Source organism: Mesoplodon mirus, assembly GCF_964341445.2.
Source record: "Mesoplodon mirus genome assembly, chromosome: 4".
Taxonomy (NCBI): Eukaryota; Metazoa; Chordata; class Mammalia; order Artiodactyla; family Ziphiidae; genus Mesoplodon; species Mesoplodon mirus.
Window position 1 is genome coordinate 188359401 of NC_138979.1, and position 25704 is coordinate 188385104.

Sequence of the window (25704 nt, forward strand, 5' to 3'; positions counted from 1 at the left end):
CCGGGGGCCGACCCTTGGTGGTTTGATGAAGGAAACTCCCGTGAGCTGTCCTATGGAGAGCCCCGCTGGGCAGCGCCCCAGGAGCAGCCTCCAGCCTCCAGCCAGCAAGAAACAGGGCCCCCAGCCAGCCGGCCTGCACCCAGCAGCCTTGTGAGTTTGGGGAGTGGTTCCTTCCCCAGTTGAGTCTGGAGATGAGACGGCGGCGCGGCCAGTGCCTTGACGGCGGCTTCATAGGACCCAGCTGAGCTGTGCTTGGACTCCTGACCCACAGAGATCGGGGGCTCATAGGTGTGTTGTTCCAAGCCACTCATTTGTGGTGACGATGTCACACACTGCAGGTGGTTCACACATGTTGTCACACAGAACAGAGGCCACACGGAGGGTGGAAGGGCCTGTGCTGTCAGCGGCTCCCCACGGGCTGACAGCTGCCTGCTCGGCCTCCAGCACCAAGGCTACTGTATCTCATGCCTTGACTCTGGGTTCAGAGAGGAATGAAACCCACGGAGCCAGGCAGACCCCCCACCGCAGCGTTCCCAGGGGGCTGCGCTCCCCACGTCGGCCTGATGGGCAGGGCGAGGCTGGGGCTGGGAGAGGCCACTGCAGTCTCCTTGACTGCGGGATCCAGTCCCCACTGAGCTTTCCCTCCCCCCGCCCCACCTTCCAGAGGGTTCGACATCCCCTACCTTGGGGGACCTTCCCAGCCGGCCACGGGAGATGGGACTTCCCACGGTGGCCAGGGGGAAGGACCCAGCCTCCCAGGCTCTCTCAGGGCAGCATGGGGAGGGGGGTTGGGGGAGCAGCCTTGGGAGCAGCAGGATGCCCTCTGGGCCCAGCGTCCCCCCAACCCGCCCCCACCCCAGGGGGCGGGAGGGTCCCAGCCCTGCTCTCCTTCCTGTAGCCTCAGCCATGAGAGCAGCCACTCCTCTCCAAGCAGAAGGGAGGTGGGACAGGCTCCAGCTCCCACTCCGAGCACATCGTGCCCACGGGCCCCTGAGGGGCGTCTGAAGGCAGCCGGGAGGAGATCTGACCCCTGGAAGTTTGTAGGAAACTCCTTCAACTTTGTTCTGAATCTGCTTCCCGTGGGCTGCTTGGAGAGGAGGGCCGCCATGGCCAAGAGAAGCCTCTGAGATGGGCCCCCATCGTGGCCGAGGACCCAGCTACCCGTCCCCGGCCCCCGAGGCCAAGGGCCCCTCTGTGTGCGGTCCCTGCTCTGCCCACCACCCACGCCTTGTGCTGCCTCCCAGCTGGGGGTGGGGGCGTGTGTCTGTGTCCCCGGCCACACTGTGGACTCCTGGGCCTCGCCTTCTTCCTCTCGGTCTCTCGCAGCCGCTGGCTCAGAGGAGGGTCTGGACAGACAAAAGGATGAGTGAGCCGCCCTCGACTCTGCTTTCCAGAGCGACCTAGGATGGAGCGCGTGGGGGAGAGCAGGGCCGAATTCCAACCCAGAACAAAACACCTCGCAGTCATCACTGGGGAAGCAGCACTTGCTTTATTGCCCGTCCAGGGTCCAGGGAGCAGCCAAGTAGGTCCCACCTGCAGCCTGGCTGCAGCGGGTACACTGAGGGGCTGGGCACGCCGCGGGGTGGGGGGGTTACCGGCGGGCAAGCGGACGCCCGCAGACCCTCTCGTGGGAACTCACGGCCATCTGAACGACCTCTGCTGGCTCGCCCGCCCCCAGCCCAGTGCGCGGGCATCGTCACACAAAGCAGCCCAAAGCTTGCCGCGCTGGCGGCGAGACATCCAACGGTGGAGTGAGCTGGCTGTAAGCGAGTGGGGAACGGGGTCTCCGGGAATATGCCGGACTCTGCTGGAAGGAGCGAAACGACCTTCCCCGGGGGGCGGCAGCTGGACGGGAGCGGGGCCCCGAACGACCTCTGCACCCACAGCCGCCACAGCCCCTTCTCCAAGCAGCAGCTGTGTCCTCGAGGGCCTCGTGGGCAGGGATCTCGAGTAACGTGTCTAACGAAGACCCTCAGGAGCGCAGGACCCTGCGTGGGGCCAGGGTCTCGCGGGGAGTGCGGGTGCCGCCTCTGCTGCCGAGGCTCTGGGGGGCCGGCACGTTTGGGGTCCCCCTTTGGGAGGGCTGTGTGAGGGTGGGGCGCCGCCGCTCCCGGGCATCTCTGCTTCGCTCTCGGTGCTGTGACTCAAGGTGGACACACGCGTCCTCACGGTGGGAGCTTCGCAGGGCCTCCTTTCGTCTGTCCGTCTGTCCTCACTTGGTGGTGGGCCCGGATGCAGGTTCATCCCGCCCTCTGGTTCCTGCTCCAGCAGGACCAGCCCCGTCCTTGCTGCGGACGTGGTCATAGCTCTGGCGCCTGGCCTGGCGCCTGCCGTCTCCGCCGGCTCCCCGTCCCCCTCACCCTCTGGGGAGAAGCTTTCTGGGGCATCAAAGAACGTGACCGCTTGTTCTTGGGGTGTTTGCTCTGCCGGAGCTGCCTCGTCTTCAGCGCTTTCACTCTTCTCAGTGGGAGAGGAGAGTCCTACTGTGGGAAGTCGACACCAGCCCGCCTGCTGGGGCTTCTGGGGTAGCTCTGCCTTGGGCCGCGCCCCAGCCTGTGTCTGGACGGCAGCCGACGCGCGGGCTTCATCTTTGGAATCAGCGCGTGGCTCTTCGGCAGAGGAAGAGAACCCAATGTTCGGAAGCCAAAACCTGAACAGACCAGAAGATCTTTTACTTCCTGGTTTCTCTTTTGGAGCCCTGTCTTCCTCTGCCAGGGAGGTAGCTGCCTCCCCGCTGTCTTCTTCAGGGGGAAATTCGAGAACTTCTGCAGCCTCGTCGTCGTCGTCGGAGCAGCTGTCGGCACCCTGGTGGCCAGAGTGCACTTTGGGCGTGAATGTTGGCCGTCCAGGCACATGGACACTGGACGAGATCACGTCAAACGGTTCTCCGGTGTCTGGCTGCAGACCTCCGGAGGCGGGCTCCGCTCCCGGGGCGGCTTGTTCGGGAGCCTCCTGCAGGCCCTCCCTCAGCCGGGAGTCTCGGACACTCACCCGCGTGCGGGGCTCCGGCACCTTCACCTTTAGCAAAGAGAATCCGTAAGAAGCTGTTTGGATCTCGGACGCGGGGATCTCCAACTGCCGCACGACCTGGGTGGAAATAGCCTCGGGTCCCGAGAGGTCAGCCAACTCTGCCGTCACCCTGCTGTGGACGGCGACCTCGGGGCTCTCTCCCTGTGCACGCTGAATGTGCACTCTGACCTTGGAAACGGGGGAAGCTTCCGGGGAGAAGTCAAGGGCCACAGGCTGCTCCCCGGGGGTCTCAGCACCTGCCTTCAGGATGCTGGCACCCCAGACTCCTGGGCTTTCCTCGTGCAGGGCGTGGGCAAGGCTGCTCCCTGGGCACCGCACTTCTGTCACGGCAGGGATAAAGACGTCGGCCTCGGAGCTGGGGTCAGGAAAGGCGAACCTTGGCACGCTTAGCCTGGGCAGTTTGACCGTTACCACGGAGCCTTCCCAGGGCTGACCCATGTTAATGACAGAAACCTGGGACGGCCCGTCGGTCCTGGACGCCTTCAGTTTAATGGGGCCTTCAGGTTGGGAGGACCATTCCTCTGCCCTCCCCTGCCTTGCAGCGAGGCCCAGCCCTGCAGGCCCAGCAGGAGGGGCCTGGGTTCCTGAAAGCCTGCCGCTGGGCATCTGAAGAGGGAGGGAGCCTTCGCCTGGACGGACCCTGGCCTCGGAAGGGGGAAGGTCCGCAGCGGGCACCCCTGCAGGAGAGAGGTGTGGCTCTGAGCCTTTGTCCTCAAGGTTTCTCTTTAGGACGTCGGCGTCTGCGTAGGACGCGAGCTCCGCAGCTGCCTCGTCTGCCCCTGCCTCTGGGGACTGCAGGGACATAGCTTCTTCCACCTCTGACCCAGGAACCCCCTGAGCCCCGACTGGAGCTGGTCTTTCTCCTTCCCTCAGTGCGCTGGCAGCAGGCGCGGGCACTGGCGCCCCCTGAGCCCCCGCCACCCCCCTCTCCTTGGCGGGGCGTCGGAGGCTGGGCAGGTGGAGCGCGGGCATCCTGAACCAGCCCCCCTGCGAGGCCGCGCTCTCCACCGCGGGAGCGTCCACATCTGCTGGGCTGCAGGACGGCTGCTGGGGGTCTCCTACTGAGGGGGCCGTCGCCTCGCCGAGAGGCTGGCTTGCCGAGCCGTCCCGAAGCCCGTGCCCTTGGCTGCTGTGTCCCAGAGACGAAGGGTCACCAGCTGACGAACTCACCCCCACCTTGGGCTTGCTGGGTCTGAGGTCTGGTCTGGCAAAGTCCAAAAGGGGAGCATGGGCCTGTGGCAGATGGGGGTCCACGCCCGCTCCTTCTGGGGGGCCGACCACCGTGCCGGTGCCCCCAGCACCAACCTCACTACTAGCCCTCTCTGTGGCACGAGCGCCACCCCCCGCCGGGGACCTAGAGCGTGGAGCAGTGGGGTCTCCCCGTGGCAGGCCGGGCCCTCCCTCTGGAGCGAGCACTGTGAGAGGTGCGTGTTCCAGCACAGCGCAGCCAGGCGACTTCACGCCTTTCTCCTCTCCGTCCTTCTCCGGAGGCACGTCCACAGCCACCTCCACTGCAGACACAGGACACCCAGGCGGCACGCCTTTGTGACCCGTGTCCACAGCCACGCCGAGCTCTGCGTCATCCAGGCTGCATTCAGGGTCCCCTGGGGGCACCGCCCCCTTCTTTGGGGACCACCTGAATGACGGAAGCTTGATCCACGGCATTTTTAAGGGACTATCTTTCCCTCCACGTTTAGTATCTTCAGCTGGGGTCTCACCTGCAGCCACTGCCGACAGCCCCGCGCTGCGCGGCACAGCTGTGGAGTCCAGGCCCCGGGCAGGGCCAGTAGTGGATAGAGAGGGGGCACAATCCCCAGCACCGGCCTCCACCTCTGCATCAGCTGCTTCTGGGACAGAAAACCCGAACTTTGGTGGATGAAACTTAGGAAAACTCACCCCACCATATGATGCAAGAAACATGGGGTCCACAGGGCCAGCGGGACTGTCAGTCTGGGACACTGCAACTCTCTCCTGGGTTGGGAGACGGGCAGAACTTCCCATGCTGGGAAGATAGGCGTTGTTCTGGGAACAAGGGGCAGCTTCCAGAGGGAGCTCCGGGGGGGCGGCAGCTCCGGGGAGAGTCACCTGGTATTTTGTGAGTATGATGCCCTCGGCAGGAGACAGAGAGGCAGGCTCGGCGTGGATACCACTGAGATCAAGGCTGCCAGAAAGACCAGGCCAACCCAGCCAGGGAAGAGGCACGGACGGCTCCCTGGTGGCCAAATCCTGCGTCAAAGATTCACTACCACTAAATTCTGAGAACGTGACAGAGGTACTTGGGGGCAGAGAAACCCCAAAATAAACATCTACTGGTGCAGAACTTTTGAAGGATTTGCCAGACGAAGAGAAGACTTCGGGAATTTTAAAATGTGATTTCTTGATTTGGATATTACCTCCGCCTTCCATTTCAATGTTTCTAACTCTGGCGGCCACCTCCTCGTCCCCCAGTGACACGTCGCCCACCAGCTTGCCGCCCATGGCCTGGGTGTCCACCTCCACACTGGGCAGCGACACCTCCACATTGGGGGCCGTCACCTCGCCCTTGGTGTCCTTCAAATCCAGGTTGGGCCCCTTGATGTCCACCTGGGGGGCCTTGATGTCCACCTCGGGCACCTTGATGCCGGGCATGTGCACCCTAGACAGGTGGCCCTTGAGTCCGATTCCCACTGCTGCTTCCTTGGGCTCTGCTTCTACAATGTGGCCCTCTGGGAGCTTCATGCCCACCTCAGCAGCCTTAACCTCCAGCTCTGTGGAGGGCAGCTTGATGCTGAGGTCACTGGTCATGCTGTCGGCCTGCACCAAGGGCAGGGTCACCTCGGCTTGGGCCTTGGGCATGGACCCCTCCAAGGAGGCTTCGATGGACTTACTGGGCACCGACACCCCAAAGGACGGCATCTTGAACTTGGGCATTTTGAACTTGCTGTCTCTGGCGGTCACCTCCTTGTCCCCCAGGGACACGTCGCCCTCCAGCTTGGTGCCCGTGGCCTGGGTGTCCACCTCCACGCTGGGCAGTGACACCTCCACGTCGGGGGCCGTCACCTCACCCTTGGCGTCCTTCAGATCCAGTTTGGGCCCCTTGATGTCCACCTTGGGCACCTTGATGCTGGGCTTCTGCACCTTGGGCAGGTGACCTTTGAGACCAATTCCCGCTGCCACTTCCTTGGGCTCTGCTCTCGGAAGGTGGCCCTCTGGGAGCTTAACACCCACCTCGGCACCCTTGACCTCCAGCTCGGCAGAGGGCAGCTCGATGCTGACATCACTGGTCTTCATGTCGGCCTGCACCGAGGGCAGGGTCACCTGGGCTTGGGCCATGGCTATGGACTCATCCAAGGCGGCTTCAACGGACTTGCTGGGAGCCGACACCTCAAAGGACGGCATTTTGAATTTGGGCATTTTGAACTTGCTGTCTCTGGCGGTCACCTCCTTGTCTCCAAGGGCGACGTCGCCCTCCAGCTTGGAGCCCGCTACCTGGCTGTCCACCTCCACGCTGGGCAGCGACACCTCCATGTCGGAGGTCGTCACCTTGACCTTGGCATCCTTCAGGTCCAGTTTTGGCACCTTGATGTCCACCTGGGGGGCCTTGAAGTCTGCCTCGGGCACCTTGATGCTGGGTCCAGTCACCTTGGGCAGGTGGCCCTTAAGCCCGATTCCCCCCACTGCTTCCTTGGGCTCTATTTCGGGAAGGTGGCCCTCCGGGAGCTTCACGCCGACCTCGGCAGCCTTGACCTCCAGCTCGGCGGAGGGCAGCTCGATGCTGAGGTCACTGGTCTTCACGTCAGCCTGAACCGAGGGCAGGGTCACCGTGGCCTGGGTCTTGGGCACGGACACCTCCACAGTGGCCTTGACAGACTTGCTGGGCGCTGACACCCCAAAGGACGGCATCTTGAACTTGGGCATTTTGAACTTGCTGTCTCTGGCGGCCACCTCCTTGTCCCCAAGGGACACATCACCCTCCAGCTTGCTGCCCACAGACTGAGTGTCCACCTCCACGCTGGGCAGTGACACCTCCACGTCAGGGACCGTCACCTCACCCTTGGCGTCCTTCAGGTCCAGTTTGGGCCCCTTGATGTCCACCTTGGGCAACTTGATGCTGGGCTTCTGCACCTTGGGCAGGTGGCCCTTGAGTCCAATTCCCGCTGCCGCTTGCTTGGGCTCCCCTTTGGGAAGGTGGCCCTCCGGGAGCTTCACGCCCACCTCGGCAACCTTGACCTCCAGCTCAGCAGAGGGCAGCTCAATGGTGAAGTCACTGGTCTTGCCGTCGGCCTGCACCGAGGGCAGGTTCACCTCGGCCTGGGCCTTGTGCACGGACACCTCCACGGTGGCCTTGATGGACTTGCTGGGTGCCGACACCCCAATGGACGGCATCGTGAACTTGGGCATTTTGAACTTGCTGTCTCTGACGGCCACCTCCTTGTCCCCAAGGGACATGTCGCCCGCCAGCATGATGCCTGCGGCCTCAGTGTCCACTGCCACGCTGGGCAGTGACAGCTCCACATCACGGGCCGTCACCTCACCGTTGGTGTCCTTCAGGTCCAGTTTGGGCCCCTTGATGTCCACCTTGGGCACCTTGATGCTGGGCATCTGCACCTTGGGCAGGTGGCCCTTGAGTCCAATTCCCGCCGCCACGTCCTTGGGCTCTGCTTCGGCAATGTGGCCCTCTGGGAGCTTCAGGCCCACTTCGGTGGCCTTGACCTCCAGCTCGGCGGAGGGCAGCTCAATGGTGAAGTCACTGGTCTTGACGTCGGCCTGCACCGAGGGCAGGGTCACCTCGGCCTGGGCCTTGGGCACGGACACCTCCACAGTGGCCTTGACGGACTTGCTGGGTGCTGACCCCCCAAAGGACGGCATCTTGAACTTGGGCATTTTGAACTTGCTGTCTGTGACGGCCACCTTCTTGTCCCCCAGGGATCCGTCACCCTCCAGCTTGCTGCCCGTGGCCTGGGTGTCCACCTCCACACTGGGCAGCGACACCTCCATGTCGGGGGTCATCACCTCGCCCTTGGTGTACTGCAGGTCCAGTTTGGGCCCCTTGATATCCACCTGGGAGGCCTTGATGTCCACCTCGGGCACCTTGATGCTGGGTCCAGTCACCTTGGGCAGGTGGCCCTTAAGCCCGATTTCCCCCACTGTTTCCTTGGGCTCTATTTCGGGAAGGTGGCCCTCCGGGAGCTTCATGCCCACCTCGGCAGCCTTGACCTCCAGCTCGGCGGAGGGCAGCTCGATGCTGAGGTCACTGATCTTAACGTCAGCCTGCAGCGAGGGCACGGTCACATCGGCCTGGGACTTGGGCATGGACACTTCCACAGTGGCCGCAATGGACTTGCTGGGTGCTGACCCCCCGAAGGACGGCATCTTGAACTTGGGCATTTTGAACTTGCTGTCTCTGGCAGCCACTTCCTTATCCCCCAGGGACGCGTCGCCCTCCAGCTTGCTGCCCGCAGCCTTTGTGTCCATGTCCAAGCTGGCCAGCGAAACTTCCACGTTGGGTGTCGTCATCTCGCCCTTGGCGTCCTGAAGGTCCAGTTTGGGCCCCTTGATGTCCACCTGGGCGGCCTTGATGTCCACCTTGGGCACCTTGATGCTGGGCATCTGCACCTTGGGCAGGTGGCCCTTGAGTCCAATTCCCGCTGCCACTTCCTTGGGCTCTGCTTCGGCAATGTGGCCCTCTGGGAGCTTCAGGCCCACTTCGGTGGCCTTGACCTCCAGCTCGGTGGAGGGCAGCTCAGTGCTGAAGTCACTGGTCTTGCCGTGGGCCTGCACTGAGGTTACCTCGGTCTGGGTCTTGGGCATGGACACATGCACAGCAACCTCATCGGACTTGCTGGGTGCTGACACCTCAAAGGACGGCATCTTGAACTTGGGCATTTTGAACTTGCTGTCTCTGGCGGTCACCTCCTTGTCTCCAAGGGCTATGTCACCCTCCAGCTTGGAGCACACTACCTGGGTGTCCACCTCCACACTGGGCAGCAACACCTCCATGTCGGAGGCCGTCACCTTGACCTTGGCATCCTTCAGGTCCAGTTTGGGCCCCTTGATGTCCACCTTGGGCACCTTGATGCTGGGTACTGTCACCTTGGGCAGGTGGCCCTTAAGCCCGATTCCCCTCACTGTTTCCTTGGGCTCTATTTCGGGAAGGTGGCCCTCCGGGAGCTTCACGCCGACCTCAGCAGCCTTGACCTCCAGCTCGGCGGAGGGCAGCTCGATGCTGAGGTCACTGGTCTTCATGTCGGCCTGAACCGAGGGCAGGGTCACCGTGGCCTGGGTCTTGGGCACGGACACCTCCACAGTGGCCTTGACAGACTTGCTGGGCGTTGACACCCCAAAGGACGGTATCTTGAACTTGGGCATTTTGAACTTGCTGTCTCTGGCGGCCACCTCCTTGTCTCCAAGGGCGACGTCACCCTCCAGCTTGCTGCCCACGGCCTGGGTGTCCACCTCCACACTGGGCAGCGACACCTCCACGTCGGGGGTCATCACCTCGCCCTTGGTGTACTGCAGGTCCAGTTTGGGCCCCTTGATGTCCACCTGGGGGGTCTTGATGTCCACCTCGGGCACCTTGATGCTGGGTCCAGTCACCTTGGGCAGGTGGCCCTTAAGCCCAATTTCCCCCACTGCTTCCTTGGGCTCTATTTTGGGAAGGTGGCCCTCCGGGAGCTTCACGCCGACCTCGGCAGCCTTGACCTCCAGCTCGGCGGAGGGCAGCTCGATGCTGAGGTCACTGGTCTTCATGTCGGCCTGAACCGAGGGCAGGGTCACCGTGGCCTGGGTCTTGGGCACGGACACCTCCACAGTGGCCTTGACAGACTTGCTGGGCGCTGACACCCCAAAGGACGGTATCTTGAACTTGGGCATTTTGAACTTGCTGTCTCTGGCGGCCACCTCCTTGTCTCCAAGGGCGACGTCACCCTCCAGCTTGCTGCCCACGGCCTGGGTGTCCACCTCCACACTGGGCAGCGACACCTCCACGTCGGGGGTCATCACCTCGCCCTTGGCGTACTGCAGGTCCAGTTTGGGCCCCTTGATGTCAACCTGGGGGGTCTTGATGTCCACCTCGGGCACCTTGATGCTGGGTCCAGTCACCTTGGGCAGGTGGCCCTTAAGCCCGATTTCCCCCACTGCTTCCTTGGGCTCTATTTCGGGAAGGTGGCCCTCCGGGAGCTTCACGCCTACCTCGGCAGCCTTGACCTCCAGCTCGGCGGAGGGCAGCTCGATGCTGAGGTCACTGGTCTTCATGTCGGCCTGAACCGAGGGCAGGGTCACCGTGGCCTGGGTCTTGGGCACGGACACCTCCACAGTGGCCTTGACAGACTTGCTGGGCGCTGACACCCCAAAGGACGGTATCTTGAACTTGGGCATTTTGAACTTGCTGTCTCTGGCGGCCACCTCCTTGTCTCCAAGGGCGACGTCACCCTCCAGCTTGCTGCCCACGGCCTGGGTGTCCACCTTCACACTGGGCAGCGACACCTCCACGTCGGGGGTCATCACCTCGCCCTTGGCGTACTGCAGGTCCAGTTTGGGCCCCTTGATGTCAACCTGGGGGGTCTTGATGTCCACCTCGGGCACCTTGATGCTGGGTCCAGTCACCTTGGGCAGGTGGCCCTTAAGCCCGATTTCTCCCACTGCTTCCTTGGGCTCTATTTCGGTAAGGTGGCCCTCCGGGAGCTTCACGCCCACCTCGGCAGCCTTGGCCTCCAGCTCGGCGGAGGGCAGCTCGATGCTGAGGTCACTGATCTTAACGTCAGCCTGCAGCGAGGGCAGGGTCACATCGGCCTGGTCCTTGAGCATGGACACTTCCACAGCGGCCTCGACGGACTTGCTGGGTGCTGACCCCCCGAAGGACGGCATCTTGAACTTGGGCATTTTGAACTTGCTGTCTCTGGCAGCCACCTCCTTGTCCCCAAGGGACACGTCACCTTCCAGCTTGCTGCCCACAGACTGAGTGTCCAGCTCCATGCTGGGCAGTGACACCTCCACGTCGGGGGCCGTCACCTCACCCTTGGCATCCTTCAGGTCCAGTTTGGGCCCCTTGATGTCCACCTTGGGCACCTTGATTCTGGGCATCTGCACCTTGGGCAGGTGGCCCTTGAGTCCAATTCCCGCTGCCACTTCCTTGGGCTCTGCTTCGGCAATGTGGCCCTCTGGGAGCTTTAGGCCCACTTCTGTGGCCTTGACCTCCAGCTCGGCAGAGGGCAGCTCGATGCTGAGGTCACTGGTCTTCACGTCGGCCTGAACCGAGGGCAGGGTCACCTCGGCCTGGGCCTTGGGCACGGACACCTCCACAGTGGCCTTGACGGACTTGCTGGGTGCCGACACCCCAATGGACGGCGTCTTGAACTTGGGCATTTTGAACTTGCTGTCTCTGGAGGCCACTTCCTTGTCCCCCAGGGACACGTCGCCCGCCAGTATGATGCCTGCGGCCTCAGTGTCCACCGCCACGCTGGGCAGTGACAGCTCCACATCACGGGCCGTCACCTCGCCGTTGGTGTCCTTCAGGTCCAGTTTGGGCCCCTTGATGTCCACCTTGGGCACCTTGATGCTGGGCATCTGCACCTTGGGCAGGTGGCCCTTGAGTCCAATTCCCGCCGCCACTTCCTTGGGCTCTGCTTCGGCAATGTGGCCCTCTGGGAGCTTCAGGCCCACTTCGGTGGCCTTGACCTCCAGCTCGGCGGAGGGCAGCTCAATGGTGAAGTCACTGGTCTTGCCGTGGGCCTGCACTGAGGTTACCTCGGTCTGGGCCTTGGGCACGGACACCTCCACAGTGGCCTTGATGGACTTGCTGGGTGCTGACACCCCAAAGGACGGCATCTTGAACTTGGGCATTTTGAACTTGCTGTCTCTGGCGGCCACCTCCTTGTCCCTAAGGGACACATCACCCTCCAGCTTGCTGCCCACAGACTGAGTGTCCACCTCCATGCTTGGCAGTAACACCTCCTCGTCAGGGACCGTCACTTCACCCTTGGCGTCCTTCAGGTCCAGTTTGGGCCCCTTGATGTCCACCTTGGGCACCTTGATGCTGGGCATCTGCACCTTGGGCAGGTGGCCCTTGAGTCCAATTCCCGCTGCCGCTTGCTTGGGCTCTGCTTCGGCAATGTGGCCCTCTGGGAGCTTTAGGCTCATTTCTGTGGCCTTGACCTCCAGCTCGGCAGAGGGCAGCTCGATGCTGAGGTCACTGGTCTTCACGTCGGCCTGAACCGAGGGCAGGGTCACCTCGGCCTGGGCCTTGGGCACGGACACCTCCACAGTGGCCTTGACGGACTTGCTGGGCGCTGACACCCCAAAGGACGGCATCTTGAACTTGGGCATTTTGAACTTGCTGTCTCTGGAGGTCACCTCCTTGTCTCCAAGGGCGACGTCACCCTCCAGCTTGGAGCCCGCTACCTGGCTGTCCACCTCCACGCTGGGCAGCGACACCTCCAAGTCGGGGGTCATCACCTTGACCTTGGCATCCTTCAGGTCCAGTTTTGGCACCTTGATGTCCACCTGGGGGGCCTTTATGTCCACCTCAGGCACCTTGATGCTGGGTCCTGTCACCTTGGGCAGGTGCCCCTTAAGACCGATTCCCCCCACTGCTTCCTTGGGCTCTATTTCGGGAAGGTGGCCCTCTGGGAGCTTCACACTGACCTCGGCAGCCTTGATCTCCAGCTCGGTGGAGGGCAGCTCGATGCTGAAGTCACTGGTCTGGCCGTCGGCCTGCACCGAGGGCAGGGTCACCTCGGCCTGGGCCTTGGGCACGGACACCTCCACGGCAGCCTCGACTGACTTTCTGGGTGCCGACCCCCCGAAGGACGGCATCTTGAACTTGGGCATTTTGAACTTGCTGTCTGTCTCTAGTGCATCTTTGCCTTTTTTGTCCGTTTCCAATGTCACTACCGTGATGCTGCTTTCCTTTTCCTTCTCTGTTTCCTGGAGTTGTGTCACTTTGTCTCCTTTTGCCTCCTTCGCTGGTGACCACCCAAAGGAGGGCAGCTTGAACTTTAGCGTTTTCATCTTTCCCTCCTTTTCGTCCATGTGCTGGTCCCCAGCCTTGCTGTCCTCGCCTCTCTGCCGGGCTGCACCTTCCTCTGTTTCTCCCCCGTCCTGTGCTGGCAGGTGGCCTGGGGCTTGTTTGCTCCCGTGCATTTCTGCTCCACCTGCATCCTCCTTCTTGGCCTCCGTGTCCTCACCAGAGTCCCTTCTCTGCCATGGTCCCCCCTGGAGAGCTGTCGTGGCTCCTTCTTTCTCGAGCACTTTTTCTTTGTAAAGTCCAAACCTGGGTGTCTTTAAAGTGGGTATGCGGACATGGAATTCTGGTTGGTGGTTTTGGTGGCTGCCTTGGTCTGCTGAGTCTTGCAGAGACAGTCTGGCAATGCCAATCTCCAGCGTCTGCGTGCCTTCCGTGGCCCCCTCCCTGCTCTGTCTTGGGGCTGGGCCCACCCCGGCTTTTCCCTGGGGCACAGTCTCCCCCTTGTCCCTGGCCTCTTTTGTCTTTCTTCGGAGTCTGGGTGCTGGGCCGGCCCCTTCCCCCGGGGCTCCCTCAATGGGGAGGCCGGGCTCCGCGGGGGGCTCGGCGTCCTCTGGCACCCCTGCCGTCCTGTCCTCTCTCCCGCCATGTGCAGCAGCCCTGGCGGCCTCTCGCCCGGAATCCCAGGGCCCTGTCTCCACCAGGACCCCAGCCTGGACTGTCCCACCGTGGACTCCCCTGCCCGACAGCCCCTTCCCTGAGCCCACCCGGAATCTCAGGTTCGGGAAACTTCTCTTCTGCTGCCTGCCTGGCCCTGCTTCCGGCACCTGCTCCTCTTCCGGGAGCTGGGCCTCTGTGTCTGTGCTCGTGGGGGACAGGTCAGGCATGTCCCCTCGCTCGTAGGCCTCCGAGGAGCTGTGTGACCTCCGGGGCCCTGGCCCACGCTTGCTCTTTAGAGCTTGGAATTTGGGCCAGGAGAGCCGCTCCCTCTGGGGCTGCCTGCCTCTGCCCTCCCTGGGCTTGGAGATGAGCCTCTCCTGGTCTCCATCTTCCTGCAGCGTCTTCGTGGGGGTCTCCGAGCGCCCGTCGGCGATATCCTGGTCCTGAAACAGGGAGAGAGAACCTTCTGGGCCCCTGTACAGGGAGTCGGAGGCAGGGGCTCCGGCGACGGGAGGCGGCGGTGGGGGTCCCAGGAGCCCGGCCGGGGCCCAGCTCTGCTGGTCATGCGAGCTCACCTGCTTCTTGCTGCCCCTCGAGCCACGCCGAGCGCCGCCGGAAGCTCCCTCCTCGTCCTCCCCGGCAGGAAGTTTCCGTTTGATTGTGAACTGAACCTTGTAAGGCTCTGAATACTGAAGGATTTTGAGAGCATCTTCGTATTTAATGTCGTCAAAGAATATGGTTGTGCTGAGCAGCTGATCCCCTAGACGAAGAGAGCGGTCCCCAAGCCTTAGCGTCCCAGACCTCGTTGGGCCTCACGGGAGGGGTCCACAGGGGTGCGTGACCGAGAGGGCGACCCCGCTCGGGCTGCCCGGCCCCTTCCTTCTCTTGAGCCCCGGGTGGGAAGGAGCCCCCATTTCCAAGCAGAAAACCTGTCAGAGCGAGTGGTCCCAGCCTGGACACTGCTAAGCAGTCTCTAGGGGCTCATCTGAGTCCACTGTGGCCTGTCCCCCTCCAAGCCCCCCTAACCTGATGGGACCACGGGGACACGGGGATGGGGCCATCCTGAGTCCACTGTGACCCATCCCTCTACAGGCCCCCCATCCTGATGGGACCACGGGGACATGGGGATGGGGCCATGGCACCTTCTCTCAGGCTGAAGAGCTTGGCAGCTGAGGACTCCTTCAGCACTTGCTTGACAAAGATCCCCTGGTCCCCGCCGCCCGTGACAATGTAGCCACTGGCTCCAGCCTCCACCTTGGTCTTCAGTGTCTCCCCCATCGCCTCCTGCATGGACTAACGCAGAAGCATATCAGGCCTTGGTGAGCCTGCGCCTATCCCACAGCGGGCGTGGGTGCTGGGAGGCTGCCTCCCCCGAGGCCAGGGACCCCAGCGTCCTCCCATCACTGGGCAGCTGAGCCTGGGCACGGGGTCCAGGCTCTAGGGGAAGCCAGCTGCAGCTGTCTCAGTTGGGAGCAGCCTCCCTTGTCCTCGTCCCCACCTGCCAGGACTCAGGAGCAGCCCGGCCCCGGCCATCCGGGCCCAGCGGGGCTTGGCAAGCAGAGGGCAGAGTCTTCCGCTTGCACGTAGCCAAGGCGTTCCTTTATCAGCTCCGGGCTCACCACCACACTCACTCCAAGCACCAGTCAGTCACATACAAGGTAGCCAGTGCTCAGACCAAGGAGGGCCATAAGTGCTGAGGAAAATACTGGAAGCGGCAGGGCCAGCCTGACCTCGGACACGACAGTTCCTCTGGGTCTGGGAGGGCGTTAGAACTGCTGGGGCCGCCAGTGACAGCAGGCAGCAGCCGTACCCACTGTACAGCTGAGAACACTGAGGTCCGTGCACCCGGGTCCATCTGGTCCTTCACCGTGAGAGTAGAGGGGTCTGGGGGAGGCCTGGACCCGTGTTCTGGAGCCCCTACCCACCCCCGGCCTGATGAGGGAGGTGGCACGCCCTTCCCCAGGGCACAGGGCCACGCGGCCAGCTTTCCGGCTCCTCACCGTCTCGCTCTGGCCCTGGCTTCCCCCGCTGGAGCCCGTGTGGACAGGCCGCCCCCCCACATCGGCTCCCGGCACACCCACCTCCAGACGGCTCATCCTGGAAAGCGTCTGCGAGTCCCCCGAATCCCGCTTCCACCAGGACCTCCGCCTCCTTGGCGTGTCTTCCTGCAGCAGCGACAGGCAGCGGGTCACCAACCTGCCCCAGCCCAGGGGACGGGAGGGACTCGGGGAGGCCCCAGCTCAGGGGCTAGATTCCCCAGAGTGCGCTGTGTGCAGGGGGAGCTGAGTTCCTCCAGGGGGAAGGTGACTCTGGGCCTTGGTGATTCCCATGGGGCCCAGCCCCCGTGTCCTCAAGTAGAGGGGGCAAAAAAGAAACAGTACAAGAAGGAGGCCTTTGGGACTTCCCTGGCGGTCCAGTGGTTAGGACTCTGTGCTTCCACTGCAGGGGGCATGGGTTCGATCCCTGGTCAGGGAACTAGGATCCCACATGCCACACAGCACGGCCAAAAGAAGTAAGTACGTAAACAATTCTGAAAAAAGAATGAGGCCTTTAGTAAACACGCCTGGTCCATGCCTTCCCCCAGGTGTCTCCAGAGGTGGCCGCGGGACCCTGTCTGTGTCTCCTCGTCAGAGAGGGCACGTCTGTGCACATATCCTGTGCCCTGTCGCACACAGGAGCATGAGGTCTGTTCCCCACGCACACACACATGTGCCATCTCAAGTGTGTCCTGGCCAGCTGATGGGAGGGCTCTAGTGAAGGACCGAGGAGTCAGAGAAGACAGCCGAGTGGACACCGCTGTGGCAGGGCAGTGTGGCTGCACAGGTGCGTGCCTGAGTTGCCCACACAGGGGGATGCAGGAGGCGTGGCCACCTGTGGCTGCACACCTGAGCCTTCCCTAAGCCTGTGGGTGTTTGTAGAGCAGGCTTACCGGGAGTCCGAAGCTGGCACCCTCAGTCACGTACTCGTAGACAGGCGAGGACCCCTGTGGCCGGGGCCGAATGGTCTCATCTACAGACCCTTCAGTCACCTGGCAGGAGGAGAGAATCAGGTCGCCCTCAGCCACTCGGGCTCTGCTCAAGTCCAGGAAAGGAGGGGGGTGGGGGGCACACCCTCCCTGGACCTCACTTACAGAGTGGTCCTCCTCGGTTTCTGCATCTGGCTCTTCAGCCTGCAACTGCCGGCCAGACACTGCAAAGGGAAAGGATGAATCAGTGGAGCCTTGCAGGTGGGCAGAGCAGAGGGTGAGCTGGGGGTAGGGGCCCAGGGGAGGCTGTATACCACAGAGGTGGTGTAACCCTGGACCCTGGGTCTGGGAGCACATGCAGGGGTCGGGGGAGGACCCACAGCCACTGAGCCGGGGAGGTTGTGAGATCAGGTGTGATGGCAGTGAGCCAGGACGGGGGTGGGGGGTGGGGGTGGGCTCCGACAAAGTAGATGACTTCACAGATTTAGTCAAAGAAAGCTACTAAACAAATACACAAATAAAACAATAACTACAACCCTGACGGGGAATCAGAATCCAGAGTTAGTATAATATATAAACTATAATGTCCAGCATTCAACAGAAAACGACATGACATGCAAAGAAACAAGTAAGTATGATCCACGCTGAGGAAGAGAGCAGTTAATGGAGACAAGCTGTGAATGTCCACAGCTGTGGAATTTGGCACAGACTCCAAAGCAACATTCATAAATTTATTCAAAAAAGTGAAGGAGACCACGTTTAAAGAATTAATGAAGAATATGATGACAATGGCCCAATGAAGAAAGAATGTCATAAAGAAACAGAAATTATATTAAGAAAAAAAAAAAGCCAAATGGAAACTCTGAAGTTGAAAGTTTACTGGAGGGACTCAATAGCAGGGCTGAGATGCCAATGGAAGGAAACAAAAAACTTGTAGATTAGGGGAATTCCCTGGTGGTCCAGTGGTTAGCACTCAGCACTTTCACGCAGGTTCAATCCCTGGTTGGGGAACTAAGATCCCTCAAGACACACAGTGTGGCCAGAAAAAAAAAAAAAAAAAAGACCAAACCAAACAAAAAACTTGTAGATTGATAGAAATTAACCAATTTGAAGAACAAGGGGAAAACAATTGAAGGAAAATGAATAGAGCCTCAGAGATCTGTGAGATGACATTAAGAACACCAATATATGTGTAGTTGAAGTCTCAGAAGGAAACGAGAGAGAGAGAGAGAGGGAGGTAGAAAAAAATGTTTGAAAGAATAATGGCTAAAAACAATCTACAGATCTCAGAAGTTCAACAAACCCCAGTAGGATAAACACAAAGGGATCCAGACCTAAACAATCACATCAAAATGTTCAAGGGAAAGAGAAAATTTTGAAAGCAACAAGAGAGAAGTGGCCCATCACATTTAATAGTACAGCAATACAATTACTAGTCAACACCACGGAAGCTAGAAAAAAATGGAACAATATATTCAAATTGCTGAAAGAAAAACTTGTTAACCATGAATTCTATATCTAGCGAACTGTCCTTCAAAAATAAAGGCAAAATAGGGACTTTCCTGGTGGCACAGTGGTTAAGAATCCGCCTGCCAATGCAGAGGACACGGGTTCAAGCCCTGGCCCAGGAAGATCCCACATGCCACAGAGCAACTAAGCCCATGTGCCACAAGTACTGAGCCTGAAATCTAGAGCCCGCGTGCCACAACTATTGAAGCCCACACACCTAGAGCCCCATGCTCCACAACAAGAGAAGCCACCGCAATGAGAAGCTCACGCACCGCGATGAAGAAAGTAGCCCCCGCTCGCCGCAACCAGAGAAAGCCCATGCGCAGCACTGAAGACCCAACGCAGCCAAAAATAAATAAATAAAATAAATAAATTTATTTTTTAAAAAAGATGAAAAAGATGTGTAGCTAATAAGACAGTAGTGGAAATAAAATGCAATACTAAAAATACACGTTGTTTTTATACATTTATAATGTATATAAAAATTTACATTAATATATAAATTTAATATATAATTAATTATATATAACGTATACATCTATATTAGTTTATAAATACAAAATTTATATTTATATATGTAATATATGTTATTAAGTAATTATATACCTGTGTATATATTTAATTAATTCTAAAACAAGATAAGGAACCGGGGAAAGAGGAGCAAAGGATGGATGGAATAAAATAGAAAGCAATTAGCAAGATGATAGGATTTAAACCAGCCATTTTGACAATACATTAAATATAAAAGGACTTAAAATTCCAATCAAAAAGGTAGAGATTATCAGATTAAATTAAAAAAGCGAGACCTGACTACATGCTATCTAGGAGAAATGGACTATAAATATAAAGAAGTTAAAAGAAAAGGAAAGAAAAAATACATACAGTGCAAAAACTAATCATTTCATAATAATAAAGGGCACAATTCATAAAAAATAATAATAACAAACCTAAGTCTGTATATACCTAATAACAGAGGCTAAAAACACTTCAGCTTCAGAAAGCTGGCAAAAATGAAAGGACAAAAAAGACAAATCCACAATTACAATAGAGATCGTAACATTCCTCTCAGTAATCGATAACATTACAAAACAGAATAGGTAAGAACACTGATCCACCCATCAACCAATGAGACCACAGCGGAGATCACTCCTCCTGACAAGAGCAGAGTACACATTCGTCTTAAGTGCACATGGGACATTCACCAAGATAGATCATATGCTGGCTCATTTAAATGTCTCAGTAAATTTAAAATAATTAAGACCATTTCAAATCAACTAGGTATAACTGATTCACTTTGTTATAAAGCAGAAACTAACACACCATTGTAAAGCAATTATACTCCAAGAAAGATGTAAAAAAAAAAAATCAACTAGGTATTTTCTCTGACTCTCAACGGAATCAAGACAGTACAGTATAACCACAAATATCAGTGAAAACGAATAGAAAGTCCAGAATAGTCCCACACTTTGTAAGATCAATTAATTTTTGACAAAGCAGCCAAATTATTTCAATAGAAAAATAATAGCCTTTTCAACAATGGTACTGGGACAAGTGGATATTTATTTGGGGAAAAAACCCCTAGACCCTTACAACATAGCACATGTAAAAATTAACTCAAAATGAATCATAGAGCTAAATGTAAAACTTAAAACTATAAAACTTCTAGAAGAAAACAAGAGAAATTCTTCACCACCTTGGGGGAGGCAGTGTTTTCTTAGGCAGGACACAAAAGGTGTGAATCATAAAAGAAAATCTGATCAATCATATTTCATCATAATTAAATACTTCCAGTCTTGAAAGACATTCTTTAGAAAATGAAAAGGCAATTCAATATATCTGACAAAGAACTTGCATCCAGAAGAATTTCTCCAAATCAATAGAAAAAGACAAAAAAAAAAAAAAACCTCAATTAAAAGTGGGCAAAAGATTTAAACAGACACTTCACAAAAGAAGATGCACCAGTAAGCACGGAAAAGATGGTCAACTTCTTTAGTCGTCAGGGAAATGCAAATTATTAATAAAGCCAATGGCACAAAACAAAGGTCCCGGAAGCAGACTCATACAGATACAGCGCTGTGGGAAAGTAATGATCTTTTCAGTCAGCAGTGTGGGGTCCACTGGAAATTCACAAGGAGTAATATTGATCTGGACCCCTAGGTCAGCCCCAGGAAGTATGACTTTCATGTGGATTGCAGATATCCAAAGTTTAACGATACAGTTTCCAGAAGATAAACAGAAATGACACTGGGGATAGGGAAACAATTCTTAACCAGGACACAGACAACCCTAGCCCTAAAGGAAACAACTGGTTAATTGTTAACATTATTAAATTAGGGGCTTCCCTGGTGGCACAGTGGTTAAGAATCCAATGCAGGGGATACGGGTTCAACCCCTGGTCTGCAAGTAAGATCCCACCTGATGTGCAGCACAGCCAAAAAAACCAGTAGAAGGAACAACACTTGGGAGTCTCTGTCCGATGAACTGAGCCCGCAGGCAGTGCGGGTGAATTTCACAAACTTAGTGCTGCAATAGAGCTAGACATAAAGAGCTCAAACAGGACCCGCTGGACGCAGTTCACAGGTGCACTGCTGTTGGAAGTCCTTTGGGAGGGGCAGACCAGTCGGGGAGAGGCCTCCGGTGGGGGTAAGGGGTACTGGTTACACCAGTGTGTCCACTTCGGGAAAATGCATCCAGCTACACACATATGATTTGTACCTTTCCCCAAAAATGTTTAAATTCTACATAAAATTGAAATGAGGAAATTATAAACTTTATGCCAATAAATCTAAAAATGTAGAGGAATTGGACATATTCCTAGAGAAACAACGCTGCGAGCACCACACAAGGAGAAACAGGCTACGTAAATAGTCCTGTGATGATTCAACAACCAAAGCCCTTCCTTAAAACCGGTCCACAAGCACCTCCGGGCCCAGCGCCCCCGGAACTGTACTCAGTATTCCAGGAGAAGCAGCCCAGGATCTCACACTAGGTCTGGCCCTGGGCTCAGCCACACCCTCTGTGGCTGTGACTGCATTGCTGGTGAGGAGGGGACACGGGTGCCCACTCCCAACCCACCGCAGCCAGCAGGGCTCAGAGCCGGGAGGGAACCCCTGTCCCACAGGCCGGGCAGCCGGCATGGGCACCAGGCACGTCCCTGTCCCCATGGAACACACGGGGGAAGCCCAGTCCTGGCGGGAGTGCAGGTTTGCCTGCTACTCTCCGGCCAATTTGCTGTGTGACCCTGAGCAAGCCTGTCCCTTCTCTGAGCCCTGATTTCCCCATGGATGTCAGAGGGCTACTCTGCCCACCCAGAAGCCCAGAGGGACCGCGGGGAGTGGGGCGGGGAGCGGAGAGCAGGTTGTGGAGGAGGCCGAGGGGCGGCGGGTGTTGGGGGGAGCGCGGCGGGGAGGGGGGAGAGAGTCCCAGGCTGATTCAGGCCCCGCCCGCGGGAGCGGTGGAGATCAGAGCCTGTTCCCCACCGAGCCCGCTGCCCTGCGCGGAAGCCAAGGGCGAGGGCAGCTGACCCCACTCTCTCCGGCCGCAGTTTCCCTTCCAGTTCTGCCGAGACCCTCACCCCCGGCCCCAAAGTGGGCGCGCTGTGGGTGAGCAACGAGGAATCTGAGGCTGGGGGAGGGGAAGCCACTGGCCCGAGGTGGCTCAGCCCGCGGGGCGGCGCGGGGACTAGACGCGGCGGGCGGAGTCCGGGGTGGCCGCGCTCCCACCCCAGCCATCCCGGGACCGGTCATTGCGGGGCTGCCTCTCCCGCCCTGTGCCCGGCTGGGGGCGTCGGAGGGTCCCCACCGGCCTGGGCTCGGGGCTGGGGCAGCCGGCAGAGGGGCGGGGAGGTCTACGGAGCTGCTCGGACGCGCCCAGAAAGGCAGCCCGGCCTCCCCCGAGCCCCGCAGCCTCCTCTGAGTCACAGCAAAACAAGGCCCGGACCGCCCTCCGCGTGGGGCAGGCAGACGTGTACCTGGGGGCGAGGGCGGCGGTCTGCCCAGGCCTGGGAAGGCTCTGGACCGCGGCTGCTGGAGGAGCGGACCCCGAGCGGGTGTGCGGTCGGGCCAGCCAGCGGGGCCTTGGGCTGGGCGCTGTGTGCCGGGGGCGATGCGGTGGAAGGCCCCGGATTCGGGCGGGGACCCCCGGGCCCTGAGAAGCCGTACCCCCAGATCCGCTCCAGGGCAGGGGTGAGGAAAGGTGTTAACAGCCGGGAACCTGGGGCGGGGGAGGCTCAGCCAGCCCTGCTCCAGCTGGACCACCGCCCCTGCCTCTGGGCCCCCACCCGGCCCAGTCCTGCCCTCCCAGCCACCCCCTTGGGTGCAAGAGCCCTACACCCAAGGTAGAAACAAACAATGGGGCTCAGGGAGGCGGGCACAGGCCTCGCCCAAGGTCAGACTGCTGGGAAGATGCCCGGCTGTGGTTCTAAGCTCTGGTCCCTCTGCAACCTTAGGGCAGAACCCCAGGCTGGCAGGAGCCTGGCCCAGAGATGCACAAACAGGAAGGAGGAAATCCTGCCTGCCACAGGGCAAGGCCGCCAGCAGCCCTGCCAGCCTCAGGCATGCCCCTGGGGAGGGAAAAGGAGGCACTCAAGTACCCCCCAGAGCACTGTCCTGAGGGCCCCACCCCCTGAGTGCATGGGAGGGGTCCTAACAGCCTGCCTGGCCTGGCCTTGGCCCCGCAGATAGCCCAGACCCAGCAGTCGCCTCGAATAATGACTAATAAAATAAGGTCACCAAACCCCACTTTACAGAGAAGGACGTGGAGGTGACATGCTGAGCCAGGCCCGGCAGGTCCCCCTGCTGGCACCTGGTCCTTCGCCAAATGCCCGTCCCCCTCCTCCTCGAGGCTCAAGGCCCTGCTGTGGCCCCAGCACCCTGGTTGGGCTATATGTCCATCCAGCCCCTCACCCTAACTCTTCCATGGCCTCAAACACTACCTACCGGGGGACTTGGGGGCCGGCGTGGTTGGCACCACGTCAGCTGAAAAGCTTCACTCCCGGGAATTGTAATATTCTGGGCTGGGACCTCCAGGAAGTGAGTCTACGGAGGGGGGCGGAGGTGCAGTGCGGGCCGAGGGGGACCAGGTGGAGGGGGCGCAGAAAGGGGGCGTGTGCCTGGATGACTTCCCCAAACTTACCTTGCCCTTTGGGCCCCGGACTGAGTTGGGGCCTCTCCCGCCAGCCCCCAGCCAAGTGGGACTTCTTAGGGGGCCCAGAGCAGGGCCACTCGTGGGTGTGGCAGTTTTGCTTAAACAGAACCCAAGTTTGCATCCAAACTGGCCGCTGCCGGGGCCCAGCTCCAGCCTCCAAGTGGGGCCGGGTGTGGGCGCAAGTTGGTGTGTCACGAGGGCAGCGGTGGGACCGGGGGACTGTGAGGGCGGTGGGGAGGAGAGCTGCGAACAAAGCAGGGCCCTGAACAGGGGCCTGAGTGTCCAGCCTCGGGTGCGCGCGCGCGTGCGCGTGTGTGTTTACGAACACGAGGGCGTCTGCTCACGGGGTGTTCGTGCTTGTGCTGGGTGTGTGTGTGAATGGGTACAGCCTCAGCTGAGGCCCCCGGCTGGCCCAGGGAGCCGAGAGAGTGGGAGCCCCGGATGTAGGCTCCCTCCTCGGGGGATGCTGCCCTCGGGCTTGGAGCCCGGTGCCCACAGGGCATGCGGGACGCTCGGCCTCACCCCATCCTGGAGCCCCACGAGGAGAGTGCCGAGGAGAGTGCCGAGCTCGGCTGACTCGTCCTGGGACTGTCAGGCTTTCTGAAGCAACACCCACGGGCAGGGCCCGCCCCGCCTCCACAGCGTTTCTCAAGATGAGCTGCACAGGGAGGCGTCCCAGCCTCCTGCTCCGCCTCCAAGGCTTCGGGAAGGCCCAGGAACCAGCCTCGGCCGCCCGGGCCTGGGGGCCAGGACTCCTCACCCAGTCCGCAGCCACTGCCATGCAGCCGCAGCTGCAACCAGGAGGTCTTCCCATCGCCCTCTCCGGCCTGTCAGTCTGCCTGGCCCGCCAACATCGGCAGCCTCCCCAGTCTGCACCGCTGCCGCCTGGGCCCCAGACCTTCGGAGCTGAGCTCCAGAGCAGGCTCTCCCCGACCTCTGTCCTTTCCACATGCAGTTTCCTCCGCCATCTCACGGTCCAGCTTGGCCACCCTGTCATCATCTCTGGCCACTGCCTGGTCCCTGGTCCCTAGAACAGTCTCACAAGCGTTCAGAGCCCGGCACCTAGTAGGTGCATGCTAGTGCTGGGCATAGGTGGGCAGAGGAAGGGGAGGTGAGTCCCGCCCAGCCTGAGGGTGCAGCGGGGTCTCGAGGGCTGGGAGGGGCAGCAGGTGGGCCCGGCGCTTCTCCTGCACCTGGAGACACTGAGACCTGAAGCAGGCACGCCAGTCCACCACCTCCATGGGCCCGGCAGCCGAAAGGAGCGTCCCCACCTCCTGTCCACCCCAACAGGACCAGCGGGCCCGAGTCTCTTTCTTTCTGAGCTGAAAGGCCAGCACCTAGATGCCCAGCACAGTGTGACCCTGTGACAGGGTGGCCCACCACCACGGGCCCCCACCGCCCACCTGGCACCTGCAGGTAAGCGTGTCTGAAGCGCCCTCCCGCCACCCCCCAGGGTTCCCAGTGCACCAAACGGCCATCTTCTGAGGACCCCCTGCAGGCCACACGGTCCAGCCTTGGGGATCTGCCTGTCCTGGGACTGAAATGGCCACGCTGGTGCCCTTGGACACCCTCCAACATCGGCTGGAACTGAAGCAGGGCAGAGTCAGGGAGATGCCCAGCCTGGCTCTGCCAGCCCCCACCCCTGTGCCCCCACCCTCCACCTGCTGGGTGGTGAGGTGATCAGGTGCCCCAGGGCTAAACCCAGGAAGAAGGCAGGGGACAGGGGGCACAGGGTGGGCACAGAAGACAGCGCAGCCGCTTACCGAGCCCGACGTCCTCCCAACGTGCCCCGAGGTGAAGATCCCAGGTTTGCAGGTCCCTCTGGCCGTCCTCCCACGCCTCCCCTCCACGGCCCCTCCCTCCACTGCCCCGCCCACAGGCCCCCTTCTCCGCGGGGCCCAGAGCCCGCCAAGCCCCCTTCGCCCTACCAGAGGGACTGGGCGGGTCCCCTTACAGGCCCCCACAGCTGGACCAGGCCCCCGCCCCTCCCCCAGAGCGTCCCCCCAGGCCGAGCAGCTGACTGGGGGAAGAGACACCGCCCAGCTCGGGGTGGGTGAGTCGCTGCCACCGCCCCAGTCCAATCCAGTCCTGCTGTGTGGACAGACTCAGATGTCACACAGGACCATCCCGGCAGCCTGTGCACGAGCCTGGGACAGAGGCTGAGGGCTGTCGGGCTGGGGGTGCAGGGGAGGGGTGTGGAGGCATAGCCCAAGGCGGGGGCGGAGGCCCTCCCAGGAGGGACCCAGGATGGGCACAGGCTACTGCTCCCTCTGGAACTACAGTGCTGCACGGCCCCTCAGGCTCTGCTGAGACCAGTGCCCAGGGCACAGCCAGCCCCTTCCACAGCCAAGGCCACAAAGGCCAGAGCAGGGCCAGACCAAGCCCACCCATGGCCTGGGCCAGTGACGTTGGGGAAGGTGGCCTTGGCCACTGCCCCCCTGCCCATGCCCCTTGA

At 59.8% G+C, this 25704-nt stretch overlaps 1 protein-coding gene across 3 annotated transcripts in view; it reads right to left on the bottom strand.

Annotated features, from left to right (window-relative positions):
* Positions 1–1485: 1485 nt before the first annotated feature.
* The window catches only part of AHNAK2 (AHNAK nucleoprotein 2), a 31245-nt gene continuing 7026 nt past the window's right edge, over positions 1486–25704 (bottom strand). The window contains exons 1-7 of one of the 3 annotated variants that reach the window (XM_082617979.1): positions 25013–25088; positions 16761–16819; positions 16560–16658; positions 15712–15795; positions 14773–14923; positions 14206–14390; positions 1486–14073 (exon numbers count right to left, since the gene is read on the bottom strand). In XM_082617979.1, the coding sequence (XP_082474105.1) occupies positions 1960–14073; positions 14206–14390; positions 14773–14923; positions 15712–15726 (12465 nt within the window). In that variant the 5' untranslated portion in view covers positions 15727–15795; positions 16560–16658; positions 16761–16819; positions 25013–25088 and the 3' untranslated portion in view covers positions 1486–1959. Of the gene's footprint in view, positions 14074–14205; positions 14391–14772; positions 14924–15711; positions 15796–16559; positions 16659–16760; positions 16820–25012; positions 25089–25704 lie in introns of those variants that run through there. The other 2 variants (XM_082617978.1, XM_082617977.1) reach the window with 2 other exon arrangements.